General features: G+C 37.7%; 1 protein-coding gene across 1 annotated transcript; it reads left to right on the plus strand.

Annotated features, from left to right (window-relative positions):
* Nucleotides 1-1,215: 1,215 nt before the first annotated feature.
* LOC114644890 (general transcription factor II-I repeat domain-containing protein 2-like) lies at nucleotides 1,216-3,021 on the plus strand. The gene has a single exon (XM_028792867.1). The coding sequence runs from the start codon at nucleotides 1,216-1,218 to the stop codon at nucleotides 3,019-3,021; it is 1,806 nt and encodes a 601-aa protein (XP_028648700.1).
* Nucleotides 3,022-16,277: the final 13,256 nt, after the last annotated feature.

Genomic DNA, 16,277 nt, shown 5'->3' on the forward strand with positions numbered 1-16,277 from the left:
AACAGGACATTGCCTGCCACCTAATGAAATCCATTTATCTTATCCTATCCTCTTGAAAGGACCACATTCCAAATAATTGGCAAGAATCAGCTCTGTACAGATACAAAGGTAATGTGGAACAGAAGGCATATACAGTAGATAGAATTAAAGTAAAATTTATGATAAGGATGAATATTGATATTGATAAGCATAATAACTTCTACAATAAAGACCCTTTTTTTTTGGTCTTACAAAATCTACTATATATATATATATATATATATATATATATATATATATATATATATATATATATATATATATATATATATATAAAATCCTAAGCCTAAAAGTGCAACGATTTTATGTCACATTTTTTTGTCACGCTTTAAATCAGGCTTATTTTAAAACCTACATATACTGTATATGTTTGGTATCATTCTTCTCAGAATTTATCAAACTTTAATGTGATGTTGTTAGATTTTCAGATTCTTATTCTGTTTTTAAATTATAAAGTAAAATATCAAGAAAGTCATGGAGCAACCAACTAGGCCGTAACTTGGGGTTGGGAGCCAAAGGCGCCAGGGGAGCTTGTACCATATCTTTAAATACAATCGGTTTCTCTAATGGAGCAAGCGGCTCAGCTGTGGGATAGATGGGGACCCAGTGCTTGCCCCAATGTTTAGCGAGCAAAGTGAGCAGTGGGCGGAGCCTCCTCGTGTACATATAAATTTATAAAACCTGTGAGCAAAAAATAAAAATATTATCAGTTTATTCTAATTTGTGTCTTTATAAACAAATAGATGCTCATCACCAAGATACAGGGGACCATTGACAAATATTTTTTACCTTATATTCAGTGCTGCCAGGGTAAATTACTATGCTGGTAAAAGCAGATTCAGAAAATTGATGGGAAACCATTGTTTCCTGCCTGTCAACCCTATAGATCACAGGTGTCAAACTCTGGCCCGCGGGCCAAATTTGGCCTGCCGTGTAATTTCATTTGGCCCGTGGGGCAATATCAAATTAACATTAGAGCTGGCCCACCGGTATTATACAGCGGCGGTGTTGCTGTAACACCGCATTCACTGCGAATACTACAAATCCCATAATGCTCTGCGGTTGTTTTGGCGCGCCAGCTTTGTGTCAGTAGATTTCTAGCAAGCAGCGTTCTTTCCAGACGTGCTGCGGCCCAATACTACAACTCTAGGTGTCACTGTTTTACCCCTACCAAAAATGACGAAAAGGAAGGGAGAAAACAGAACTTTTTGGGACAGGTGGGAGACAGAATATATGTTTACGTATCTGAAAGACAGACCTGTTTGTCTCGTTTGTGGAGCCAACGTGTCGGTACCTAAGGAGTACAACCTTAGGCGACACTATGAAACGAAACATCAGGACATGTACAAGGACCTGGACACGACTCAAAGGAGCCAGAAAGTAGAGGAGATGAAGAGAGGGTTGGTTTCACAACAAAATATGTTCAAAAAAGCCACAGCACAAAACGAGGCTGCTGTAAAGGTGAGTTATATCGTGGCAGAAGAAATCGCCAAATCAACCCGATCCTTTAATGAGGGAGAATTTATTAAAAAGATAATGCTGAAAGTTTGTGACCAAGTGTGCCCAGAGAAAAAACAGGCCTTTTCAAACGTAAGCCTGAGCAGGAACACAATAGCGGAGCGCATATGTGATCTTGCCACCAATCTGCATGACCAGCTGATGGAAAAGGGGAAAGATTTTGTTTCTTTTTCCCTCGCTGTGGACGAGAGCACTGACGCGTCTGATACTGCGCAGCTGTCAGTCTTCATCCGCGGTGTCGACTCAAAAATGTGTGTTACGGAGGAGCTTTTGGGATTTAAATCCATGCATGGCACAACCACAGGGACGGACATTTTTGAGGAGGTTTGCAAATGTGTAACTGAAATAAACCTGCCGTGGGATAAACTCGTGGGATTAACCACTGATGGTGCGCCAGCGATGAGTGGTAAAAAGAATGGTCTGGTGGGCAGGATGCGTGAAAAGATGCGGGAAGAGAACTGTGCAGGTGAGCTATCGGTTTATCACTGCATTATACATCAAGAGTCACTGTGTGCTAAAGCCCTAAAGATGGAACATGTTATGACCACAGTAACACAAGTTGTTAACTTTATAAGAGCCAAAGGTCTGAATCACCGCGAGTTTAAGTCTTTTCTGGAAGAGTTTGGTTCGGAACACACAGACGTGCCGTATCACACAGAGGTGAGATGGTTAAGCCGCGGAAAAGTACTGAACAGATTTTTCGAGCTGCGTGAAGAAATATGTCAGTTTCTGCAAAGCAAAGGGAAGGACACAGCAGAACTCCAGGAGCAAAAGTTTATGTGTGAGCTGGCCTTTCTGTCTGACATTGCAAGCCATCTTGATGCGCTGAACCTGCAGCTACAGGGGCGGGGCCGCATCATCACCGAGATGTACTCGTCAGTGAAAGCTTTTAAAGCTAAACTCTGCCTGTGGGAGAATCAGCTGCTGCAAGGAAACCTTGGCCATTTCCCCTGTTGCCAAACCATAAATACGCAGATCTCTACCGCCGTGTGCGCACAGTTTGCTGAAAAACTCAGTGTACTCGGCGCTGAGTTTAACCGACGATTTGGCGACTTTGATGGTCAGAAATGGAGATTTGAACTGCTTAGTAATCCCTTCGCAGTCGATGTGGAAAAAGCACCAACTAACATTCAAATGGAGCTGATTGAACTCCAGTGTGATGACACGCTGAAGTCAAAGTATGATGCTGTTGGCGCCGCACAGTTTCCACAACACATCCCTGACACAATGCCTCAGCTCCGCACCCAAGCTGCTCAATTGCTCTCCATGTTCGGCAGCACTTACCTTTGTGAGCAACTTTTCTCCTCAATGAAGATGACGAAAACATCTCACAGGGCACGTCTCACTGATGAACACCTTCGTTCGATAATGAAGGTTGCCTCAGCTCAAAGCCTGAGCCCCGACACTGATGAACTAGCATCCAAGAAAAGATGCCAGGTGTCTGGCTTGAACACACCATGTTAGATCAGTGTGTCGCAAACTGAACAGTAAAAAGGCCTGAATGATTGATTTATGTATTAGCCAGTGGAAAAAGTTAATGTTGATATTTAGCAAATTGAAAAGAGGCATTCATTTTTTATTTAAATGTTATTTAATATGCCATTGATGTTTCTTCGTTTGTTCTTTGACAGTTGATTTTGCACTATTAAGTTAAGTTAAGCTATAAGCATGGCTTGTTCCATATTCAGTGTTAAAGCAAATCAGTGTAGCAAACTGAGCAAAAACATTTTATTCATGCACTCTTCTCTTGCTACTTCAAGGCTTGAATGTTTGATTCATTCATTATTGTTATTTTGTTTTCAAATGTATTTATTAGCCTGTGGAAAAAAGTTTATTTTGATATTTACCTCAGAAGGCTGCAAATAGAAAAGAGGCATTCAATTTTTATATTTAAACATGAAACTCGGGTTTGCATGTCATTATAAAGTTATATAAGCCTTGCTTGTTCAATTTTCAACGCAAAACTTGTTTGGGTGCCTATTAAAAGGTAATTTTTTTCAACCTTGGCCCGCGGCTTTGTTCAGTTTTAAATTTTGGCCCACTCATTATTTGAGTTTGACACCCCTGCTATAGATGAACAACCCATCACGTTATAAATTAATTATTTTGTTTCAAGAAATGTCCTAAAATGCACAAGTGTTTCACTGTCCTTTATTTGATTTCAAAAAAGAAGTTTAAGGAGAATAGTAGGACAGATGACAGCATAAGAAGTTGTGGACCTTTACAGAAAAAGAAGACACGATTATTTATCTACCCAGAAAGTAGTGGAGATAGTTTCCTGCACTGAGTAGCATCACTCTGGAGACAGAAAGGGCCCACAGAGTTTTTGCAACCTAAACAAAGCCTCACATTCTCACCATCTGGTTTCTATTATATGTAGAAAGGCAGCATGTGAAGGCTGAGTTATCAAAAGAGCACAAAAGTAGGCCTGTAACTATTCTTGCTTTTCCCAACAGCTTTGAAGTTTCGTCTGGGTGGCTCCCATCAACTATTCAATACCTCAAAACTGAGGAATACAATACAAAGGAAATATAATAAGCAACTTTTGCAAAGGATTTCTTTTAAAAAGCTTTTTTGAAGTTGATGTATATTTTTACGCTATTTATTGTTAAGAATAGAACTAGGTAAAGATATACAGAACTAACTGAACACTTTTGTATAACATGACAGCACATGACTGAATATTTTCTTGTAATAGGAGACAGGCAGAATGGCACTTAATAGGTAAGCCTCCTTCAAATATTTTTGTTAGCATTACTGATGAGTGTTTAGCATTAATACAGTAACCTCTATTGACACAAAGCAACATCTGAAATTGCCTTTCATGAAATTACATTCAGAAACTATGGGCAGATATTCAGAGATACAAGTAATGGACAAAATATTAGAGACTTTATTGCACATTTTATTTTTTGAAAGATTTTTTTTTTACAGTTTAAACATACAGTAAATGTTGTTTCAAATGGATGAATTTATGTTTTAATAATAGCAGAAAATTTTGTTGCCGAGGAGCAGTATTCCCTATACAGATGTCATCCTTAGGACTTCTTATTCTTTACATCTCACGATCAACTACCAGGCTCTGGCATACTAATTCTCTCCTCAAGATAACATAATATTTCATTTAAAAAATGCTAATTAACTAACAGGTACCACTTGACTTCACTTTCCTGTTTTTAAAAAATGATTATAAGCAAAGACATATACAGCTATGTTTTATAGTTGTATACAAATAACAAGCAGATGTGTCTTATCTGTTGGAGCAGCAATATGACCAGTGTATTTGGTGCAAATATCATTAGCTAGTGAAGTTATTTGTTAATCCAAAAAGCTAGCGAAAAAACAGAGAAAAACAACCAGATAAAATGTTCCTTCATTCATTTCCCATGCCATTAGAAGTTATTTCATTCATTTTGTAAAGCCACTTAGTTCATTACAGAGCTGCAACCACAATAAAACACATAGTGAAATTAAATAAAGAGCAACACATTACCAAGAATTTTATTTTTCATTACACAGTAAGTGGAATGCAGTTATATATGTGTTATCAAAATAAGAATGTTCTCTCTGACAGTAATTTAAAGAAATATAACTAAGCTGAACACACTGAAATAATGCGTTCCATGATTGTGTACTTTTAAAGCAGAGTTTCAATAAAGATTGCCAAAAATATTATTATTTCTGTTGCAAACCTAGATAAATACTACAAAGCACACACTGTACGTGTTATAAACAACTACATTGACATTGGTGATATAGAAATGTGTGAATACAGTATATTTTGTGCAAATACTGCTATTGAGTAAAGAATGTTTGGTGAAGTACTAAGAAAAAAGGCCATGGTGAATGTATGACTAATATAAAATAGAAGGAAGACATTTCTAACATTTTGAGGAGGCAGTAAATTTTTTTTTTTAACTTCACACACTACTGAAGGTCAATACTGTTGTTGAACTGCATTGTTCAGTCCATTCTGTACCGTCCTCTAACATTTTTTAGCAGCATGTTGATTGGTACTACCACACAAGACCCATTACCACAAAGCAGAAGTCAGGACACAAAAGTAGTAAGGGAAGCAGTTAAAGAAAACGAAGAGAATGGTCAAAGATCTACAAAGTCCCTTTCACTGCCCACTGTCCTGGATCAGCTCAATGATAGTAAGTACAAAAAGTAGAGAATGATAAGCACAGTTAGATATTGCAGCAGTCTTTAAACAACAAATGACCCAGGGAAGAAAAAGTAATGCTGACACATGGTGCCATGACTGCAACTACATGCGACCTATACCAAGCGACAAATGTAGGCAAATCCCAAACAGTTCAGACCAGATAGTGGAAGCTACATATGACATATAACAAAGCAGACCCTGTAATGTTGCATGCTTTGATTATCCAAAGTCATTTGTGACTTTACTTGTAGGCCTCTAAAGCCTCAATATTTCTTGACCAGTGCTACTGAGATAATACCATACTAGCAGCGAATTTAGACCAGACTACATACACAATACTAAGAAGAGAGCTAGTCTTGTTTTGGATTCATGTTCCTACACAGTTTACTAAGGTGGCCATCTGATTTCTGGTGGTGCACTGGCAATTAACGTCTTGTCTTCACTCCTTTACCAATATGTCCTCATGTAGACTTATTAAAAAATAACTGCAATTGTGTTAAGCTACGTTAGATCGCAGTGACTCATTACTGGAAACATTATTCATTTTAAGCACATGAAAAGGCCCTGAAATCCCTATACGGAAAGTAATGAGAGTAAGAGGTATATGAATTATATCTGAAGCCTAATTATCTCTCTGTAAGTCATCTTCCAAAGATGTAGATAATACAGAAGATTTAATACTTGTCATTCATTATGTGCCTAGCTTTTCCTAATAAATGAATTAATCCCATAGTCATGTAAGTATATAAAATACTAGACAGAGGCTGGACAATATTAATGTCTTACTGCATCACAAACTTCACAGTGGAGCAAAATCTTTATATAATACATATTGTGGGAGATATAATAACAGCTCTGGAAAACACCTAGAAAGATACCTACTGTACTTAACACTCCAACAGAATACAGTATGGAAGAAACTGGCGGAATCTTTAACACACTTTCTGAACAGACGGCCAAGTGAACTCTTAATTAGGGATGCCGACTCTATGTCTTTTTACTAAAGATTAATGGTTAAATGTATGTTGATCTCTATTTGTTTTTGTTTCTTAAGTAATAAATATATTTGATTCAGTATCACACTATTCGTAAGTCCAAATATAAATATTAAATATGGTTTCCATATTTTTTGTAATGGCATATTGGTGCTTTTTCATTCTGATGCATGCATAATTCATTCTGTAACATTACCCACTATCATAAGTGCATTAAACCTGCTAACGCAGTGGTCAAAGCTAGTACTCATATCTGTTCTCCTTCTCCAACTCCAAGAAGCATGCTACTACTGCACTTAATCTTAGAACTTAGTCCTAGTCTTGGTCTGCTGCTAGTCTGTAGCTCTGGTGCACAATGCAAGAGCGCAAAACCTGAAAGGTAGCATTGTTAACGTAAGTACATACTAAAACCAGATTAGCACAGGATCACCCCAAACTAATACCAAACTGCAACTGAACCCATATGTCCAGTGATAGCCACTACAAGTGCAATTAGTCAAAAAAACATATGCTGCTCAGTTTACAAATAGTCCATTTTACAACTAGCGGTTAACATATTATAGTAGTAACATTTTTTTTTATTGTTACATGTGAGCTGGAATTATATTCTCTTCTTATAAAAAGAATATAGTGAAACATTTTCATGCGCCGATTTATATGTTTTATTATATAGAAAAATATTTATGTTTTGATATAGGCATAACACCGGACAGATTCAAATAATTTCTTGATCCCTTTTGTTGTTCCTAAGATGTGATTTTACCTTCATTATTTATCCTGGCTTACTGCCCACTGGGTCCAAGTCCAGCTGTTTTGGTCTTACGACATGTAACAACATTTCAGAGGTATGTGTCATTTACTTTAGAGTTGTAATTTAAAATGATGTTATGTGATTTATGTGTTGTCACTGCATGTTAACATTGCATGTGATTCTGATGTTTTAAAATGGCAGTTTGCTAATGTTTGCTGCAACGATAATTTAACCTGTAGCTATTATTGGCATACACTTTAAAGTCTTTTTTAGTTTTATAGGCTGAGGAAGCTCTTAGAGTGTTGTCCACATTGTTGACCCACATGGTTGGAATGCTCTGCAAACACTGGTTTAAAATATTATCACTGCCTCTGTTGTCTGTGAAACAGAAGCATTCAGGCCACTACTTATACAGTAGAATTTAATCAGTTCTACCTTCTTTACAGTACACAGTCAAATAAAATTCAAGGTACTATATAAAGAAGTACTTCACATTAGTCATGGTATTCTGTAAGGCTCCCAGTGACAGGATCCCTCTTTTGTTTATATTTGTTCATTACTCTGCTAAAACTTTAAGAATCTACATCCATCTGAATACTGAAATGAATTCATTATACATTTGCAGAAAAACACTGACTGATATCTTTATTTGAACGCAAAAATTCTGCGATTCAAAGAATTGCATAGGTTATTAAGTGACAATTCTGCTTAAATTCTAATAAGCACAAGTACATTGGAGGTAGCCACAGAACCTTTGTAAAAACTGCAGCATTATTGCATAAAGATTCCTAATTCTATTTACCCTCTGCTTACTTTCCCTGTATTTCATTTTATTTGAATATATATACTGCTCAAAAAATTAAGGGAAGACTTAATCACACATCAGTTCTCAATGAAAGAAATATTCAAGTGGAAAATCGTTAATGAGTAAAAATGTGTAATTCATTGAAAACAAAATGGTGTAACAATGGTCAATGGAAACCAAAATCACCAATCCAATGAGGGCTGGACTCAACATCACACTGAAAATCAAAGTCAGAAATTGAAATCACAGGCTGATCCAACTTACATGAATTTCATCATGGCAGTTTATAATATGACTCAGTATTGTGTATGGCTCCTATATGCATGTGTGTACTCCTGACAACATCTGAGCATGCTTCTAATAAGATGGCAGATGTTGTCCTGTAGAGTCACATCCCAGGCCGGGATCAGGGCTCAGTGAGCTCCTCAACAGTCTGTGGCTATACTTGGCTGCATTGGATGCACCAATACATAACATCCCCAGTTGCATTCAGGTCTGGGGAACATGCAAGTGAGGCAGTGGCATCAATGCCTTCATCATCCAGGAACTGCCTACACACTCTGGCCACTTTAGGTCAGCCATTGTCCTGCACCAGGATGAACCAGGGCCCACTGCACCAGTGTGAGGTCTGATGATGACACTGAGGATTTCATCCCAGTACCTAACAACAGTCAGGGTACCGTAGTCTAGCACATGAAGGTCTACACGACCCTCCAAGGATTTAACTCACCAGACCATCACTGACCCACCGCCAAACCAGTCATGCTGGATGATGTTGCAGGCTGCATAACGTTTACCACGGTGTTTCCAGACTCTTTCACCATCTGTCACATGTGTTCAGTGTGAACCTGCTCTCATCTGTAAAGAGAATGGGGCACCAATGGCAGAGCTGCCAAGTGTGATATTCTCTGGTGAATGCCAATTGAGAGGCACGGTGAATGCCAATTGAGCGGCACGGTGATGAGCACAGGTCCCACTAGAGGACATTGGGCCCTCATGCCACCCTCACAGAGTGTGTTTCTGACAGTTTGATCAGAAATATGAATGCCTAAGAGGCCAGATTATTTCATATCTTTCCCATAGAAATAATTTAGAAACCAAGAAAGTGTCAGAGCTAAGAAATGAAATTACTAGAATAGATGAAGAACAAGCCAGGCGTCCAAGTGAAGCTCTTCACAGGAAGAGGCAGGCCCTGCATACAGAACTTAACAGAACTTAACATCTTAACAACTAAAGAAACTGAACAACTTATTTATAAGTCTAGACAGCATTACTATGAACACGGAGAAAAAGCTAATAAGCTTTTAGCTCAACAAATTCATAAACAAGAAGTTCACAATGCAATACCAGTAATCACCAACAAGAATGGAGAAGAAATCATCGACCATAATAAAATAATGCACACATTTAGAGATTACTATAAGTCTTTATATTCCACTGAGCCCAAAGAAGACAACACGCAATCTAATGCATTTCTGGATAATTCACAAATACCACAAACAGATGCTTTAAGTGCTGAGGAACTAGATAAACCTCTAACGCTAACAGAATTACTAGACGCTATAAAGTCACTACAAAGCGGGAAATCATCAGGCCCTGATGGTTACCCCGTAGAGTTTTATAAGAAATTCTCCACTCAGCTAGCTCCACTCTTATTGGTAACATTTACAGAAGCTAAAGACCACCAAATACTACCTCAAACATTTCGACAAGCATTAATCACCGTCTTTCCTAAACAAAACAAGGACTTGTTACAATGTGCATCATATAGACCAATTTCACTCCTGAATAATGATGTTAAGATACTCTCAAAAATCCTAGCTAGAAGGATGGAGAAAGTGCTGCCCTCGGTAATATCACAAGATCAAACTGGATTTATTAAAGGCCGACATCTATCTTCAAATCTCTGACGCTTGTTTAATGTTATATATTCACCAGCAAAATCAAACACCCCAGAGATATTACTATCATTAGACGCAGAAAAGGCATTTGACATGATCGAATGGAATTACCTTTTCACTGCATTGGAGAAATTTGGGTTTGGCCCGAATATTTGTGCTTGGGTTAAACTACTGTATACCAGTCCAGAAGCTTCAGTTTGCATTAATAAAATTTGCTCAGACTACTTTAAACTAGAACGTGGTACCAGACAAGGATGTCCCTTGTCGCCACTGTTGTTTGCAATCGCTATTGAACCACTGGCGGTTCACTGCCGAAATTCTCATCAGATAAAGGGGATTGTCAGAGAAGGACTGGAACAGAAAATTTCTTTATATGCAGATGATATGGTCTTATATATATCGGACCCAGAAAACACTGTCCCTGCTGTTTTAACAGCACTAACAGAATTTCAAAAGATATCTGGTCTTAGAATTAATCTGAATAAAAGTATACTCTTTCCAGTGAACTCACAAGCATATAATAATAAATTAGACACCCTACCTTTTACCATAGCAGATCAGTTTAAATACCTAGGGGTAAATATCACAAGTAAACATAAAGCTCTTTATCAACAAAATTTTGGCGTCAGTATGGAAAAAATTAAGCAAGACTTGCATAGATGGTCAACCCTTCATCTCACTCTAGCCGGAAGAATTAACATCGTTAAGATGAATATCCTTCCTAAACTTCTCTTTTTATTTCAAAACATTTCAATATATATCAATAAATCGTTTTTTAAACAGTTAGATTCAATAATAACCTCATTCATTTGGAACTCAAAACACCCACGTATCCGAAGAGCGACCCTACAAAGACCTCAGGCAGAAGGTGGCATGGCTTTACCTAATTTTCAGTTTTATTACTGGGCAGCAAACATACAAGCCATAAAAACCTGGACACAAATAAATGCACATACACAGGCTTGGTCTGCAATAGAAGTAAAATCCTGTAGTACTTCTTTATATTCCCTGCTCTGCTCTCCAATAAATGAAAGTTATCGCAAATATACTAATAACCCAATTGTGCTTTACTCACTCAGAATATGGAACCAAATTAGGAAGCATTTTAAGATGGAAAATCTTTTATCAGTGGCACCTCTGCAAGGGAACCACCTCTTTCAACCTTCGCAAGTATATCCAGTTTTTAATACCTGGAAAAGTTTTGGGATTAAAATGCTCAGAGATCTTTATATAGACAACATATTTACATCTTTTGAACAATTACGTTCAAAATTTAACCTCCCAGCTACACATTTCTTTTACTATCTTCAAATTAGAAATTTTGGTAAACAGAAATTGCCCGATTTCCCCCACCTTGCACCCTCCACAATGCTGGAAAAAATACTGCTCAATTCCGAGGAAACAAACACTATTTCCGCAATATATAAAATCTTATTAGAGTCCCTACCTTTCAAAGATCCAAGAGGACATTGGGAAGAAGATCTCTTAATCAATATATCAGAAAAGGAGTGGAAGGTAGCAAAGCAGAGAATTCACTCGAGTTCTATATGCGCAAAGCATAGAATTATTCAACTAAAAATTATATATCGAGCTCATCTGTCTCGCTTAAAACTGTCCAAAATGTTTCCAGGCCAGGATCCAACCTGCGAGCGCTGCAACCAAGCTCCTGCCTCACTGGGTCACATGTTCTGGGCCTGCACCAAACTAACATCATTTTGGACAAAAATTTTTAAGTGCCTCTCAGACAGCCTTAGTATCACAATCCCTCCTAACCCACTAACAGCTGTGTTTGGTGTCCTTCCAGATGGACTTGAATTGGAGAAGGACAAACAAACGGTGATTGCATTCACTACACTCTTGGCACGCAGACTTATTTTGTTAAATTGGAAGAATCCTAATTCTCCTCTTATAAGTCAGTGGGAAACTGATGTTTTATATTATTTGAAATTGGAAAAAATCAAATTTTCAGTTAGAGGATCTGTACAAAATGTTTTCAAAACTTGGCAGGATTTAATCAATATTATTTTAGAATAAGAGAATTAACTATTATTGCATTTAACTCCCTTCTCCATCTCTTATTTATATAGATATTTACTTCTCCCCTTCTTTTGTCTAATGTTGCCTTATTAAAAAGCTTAAAGCAATTTTCCTTTAGCTAAGCTCTCCTTCTCAGGGGTGGGGTTTGATTTGTCTTCAAATTTGTTGGGTTATAAATTGATCTGTTTGTACGGAATAATTACAATGAAAATTAATAAAATAAAAATATAAAAAAAAAAAAAAGAAGAAATATGAATGCCAGTATCCAGCTGGAGGTTATTTTGTAGGGCTCCGGCAGTGCTCCTCCATTTCCTCTACACACAAAACAACAGATACTCAGTCCTGCTAGTAGGTTGATGGCCTTCTACGGCCCTGTCCAGCTCTCCTTGTATAACGGTCTGTGTCCTGGTATTTCTTACTTTACTACGATGACACGTATGGATGTGCTATCCTGGAGGAGCTAGACTACCAGTGTAACCTGAATCAGCTGCAGATACTACCTCATGCTACCAGTAGTGACAGGAAGAGTAGCAAAATGCAAGAAGAATAAGGACAACCACCTGCAAAACCAGTCCCTTTTTGGGGGTTTGTCTTGCTGTTGCAGTTCACCTGTTGTCACTTTCATTTGCAGCAAAGCAAGTGAAGTTGATACACATTCTCTTATGCTTCCTAACTGGATGGACTGATATGCCTAAAGCTTAATTGACTTGGTGTTAGAATGTGATGATTAAGTGTTCCCTTCGCCATAGTCTCAGTATGGAATAATGAAACTGTCTGGAGGACCAATAGTTAAATAATGACTTAAAAGTTACAAACATCACTTGGGTTTACATACTAAGATAAATATTTCATGTTGTTTTAACTGTAAATGCTGCAACCAGGTATGAATATTCTAGATGGCAAAACCTTAAGAACAATCAAAATAGGTACAGTGTCCTACTGATGTAAACAAATAGCCAGCAACAGATTGACTTTATTTGGATATCAGGTCTGCACTCCACAACTTTATGCTCATTTTGAATGACTTCAGCAGAGGAATTTGACTAGATAGCCAAGAAACATTCCCTCAAATCATATGCTACACATTTTACAAGGGAACAGATAACAACAGACAGTGCCTCATTAACCAAGAGCCACCACCAGCAACAGTGTTATGATGTTGCATCTGTGTAATTTTTGTTGATTGTTATAATCTTCTCCTTGGACTTACTTATTTTTATTTGGGTTTTAAAACGTGTATTTCCATTTTACATTCATTTTTGACTTTTAATTTAATTTGTGATTAGTTATTTTATTTTTTCATTACATTTTGTAAAATCCATAGTCGCTTCTTGTTTTTTAAGCGTAAGTTTTATTTTGGGTAGTTGTACCCTTTGCTGCGGGGCAATTCCCAGAAGTTGCATTACATGTATCTCTGACAATTAAATTTGGTGTACTGTATATATTGTTCAGGTCTTCTGGTATATTTTAGTCTTACATTTCTTGATCCAGTTCTTAACTTGCCCTTGCGCCTTCCCAGATTTTCATCTGTAGCACAACAACCAGGTGCACTCACTCTTTATATACTACCCAAGCAGATTATGGGCATGGAAAAAAAAATAGATCACCTAGATCATACTTTTTCTGCAATAAAATTAAAGATCTAAATAATTCTACTAACATAAATCGATCATCCATTTATATCCTTCCCTGTCTTCCCACTCCATCCAGCTCCTTTTCTAAATTTTCACCAGTCACATCGGCATTTGTTAATGACCCCATCCCCACCACACTTCTTAAATCCTGCCTTCATGCCATAATCCCGACTGTTCCGACAATAATCAATACATCCCTCGACACTGGGTTTGTGCCAGCCACTTTTAAAATCGCTTCTGTAACCCCCATGTTAAAAAAGTCTGGTCTTGATGGTGACAATCTTAACAATTTTCGGCCTATTTCCCACTTACCTTTTCTGTCAAAAGTTCTTGAGCGTGTTGTAGCCTCCCAGCTCACCAATTACTTAACCTCTAATAATTTGATGGAACCCTTTCAGTCTGGTTTCAGAGCACAGGACAGCTGTGAAACTGCTCTGCTACGTGTAACCAATGATTTGCTTATGGCAGCAGACTCTGGACAAACCAGCATATTAATTCTGTTAGACCTCAGTTCAGCATTTGACACTGTCAGATGTGACATTCTACTATCCAAAATGGAGAACATGCTGGGTATCTCTGGCACTGCCATCCAGTGGTTCAAGTCCTATCTGACTGATAGGCAAGAGTTTGTTAGTCTTGGCAACAGTAGATCCAGCTCAGCGCCAGTCACACAAGGAATTCCTCAGGGCTCTGTCATCAGCCCTCTTCTCTTCTGTATTTATATGCTTCCCCTTGGTCATATTATTCGTAGCTTTGGACTGGGTTATCAGTTTTATGCAGATGACACTCAACTCTATTTCAATGTCAAAAATGCAACTTCATCAGAGTTTTCTGAGCTCAAAACTTGCCTCAGTGAAATTAAAACCTGGATGGAGCAGAACTCTTTAAAATTAAATTGCAACTAAACTGAACTCCTGCAAATTGGCACTAAAGCGCTACTTAAGAAAATGAGCTCCTTTTTAGTCACTCTTGACGGTGATCTCATCAGACCTTCTTCTGATGCAAGGAATCTTGGATCATTTTTGATTCCTTCCTTTCTTATTCCGCCCACATAAACCACATAAAGAAACTTTCTTACTTTCACCTCCGTAACATATCCTGTGTTCGCTCATTCCTCTCCTTTTCTAATGCTGAGAAACTTGTCCATGCTTTTATGACATCCTGCATCGATTATTGTAACTCGCTGCTGGCAGGTGCCACTTCTAATCGTCTATCACAGCTCCAGTTGATTCAAAACTCTGCTGCAAGAGTCCTTACATTGAACCAGCAACAGTGAGAACATGACACCCATCCTGCTTCGCCTTCACTGGCTCCCTGTGTCTTACAGGAATGAATATGAAATTCTATTAATAACCTACAAAGCTTTAAATGCCCTTGCACCGGACTACATCAGTGACCTTCTAAATCACTATGCACCTGTTCGCCTACTAAGATACTCTGATTCTGGTAATCTTGTTGTGCCTCACATTAACCTGCACTCTGTGGGTGACAGGGCCTTCAGCTCCATAGCACCCAGACTTTAGAATGACATCCCAAAATTAATCAGATCAGCTGACTCCATTCATTCTTTTAAAAAACAATTTAAAACACATCTATTTAGGAAGGCTTTTAACTTAACTTAATATTCTGCCCTTTCTTTCAGTTTACCTCTCTGTCCAGGTGCTCAGGATAATTTGTGTGTCTGTTATATCAAATTAGGTTATTTGTTAGGTTTGTCTTTTAGTATTGAATTTAGTATTTTACTTTGGTTTATTTTCTTTGTTCTATTTAATGCTTAGTTATTTGTTTTATTGTTCTATTCAGGAAAACATTTGTATCCAATGTTACCCTGCTGTTTTTTACAAGACTCTGTGAAGTGCTTTGAGCATGGGAAAGGTGCTATACAAATAAAATGTATTATTTTTATTATTATTATATTTGTGTAAGCAACAAATGGGTTAATACCCTAAGAAACTGGCAGGTTTATAAGTGATCATACATAGGTTCTATCCACTGAATGACAGTCAAAAGAATCCAACAGCAAGCTACTACTGATCTAACATACTGGGTCACCTTTGGAACCTAAGAAACAAATTAAAGGTGCTTAAGACATCAGAGAATAGCTAAGGCCTACAAAATATAATAACCTGGGATGAGGTGCAAAACTTAATGTCATAACCTGGTAAGCAATAAACCATCAATCTCCAGAACCAACCTGAACAAGCCAAAAGTTATCATTGGCCACAAAAACTTGCCCTGTGCAAGAGGTGGGACTATCTCACTGAAAGATTTGAGGTAATCTACCATTACACTGCAAAATAATTATCTTGAAAGAAAACAAAAAAAAAGGTTAGATTTGAATGCCAGGAATAACCACCCTAATCACACTTGAAAGAAGAAAACCTAGGGATACGACTTTGCTCTGACATCACAAGTACTGTTGAAGGACT

This window comes from Erpetoichthys calabaricus, chromosome 1 (assembly GCF_900747795.2).
Source record: "Erpetoichthys calabaricus chromosome 1, fErpCal1.3, whole genome shotgun sequence".
Lineage (NCBI taxonomy): Eukaryota > Metazoa > Chordata > Cladistia > Polypteriformes > Polypteridae > Erpetoichthys > Erpetoichthys calabaricus.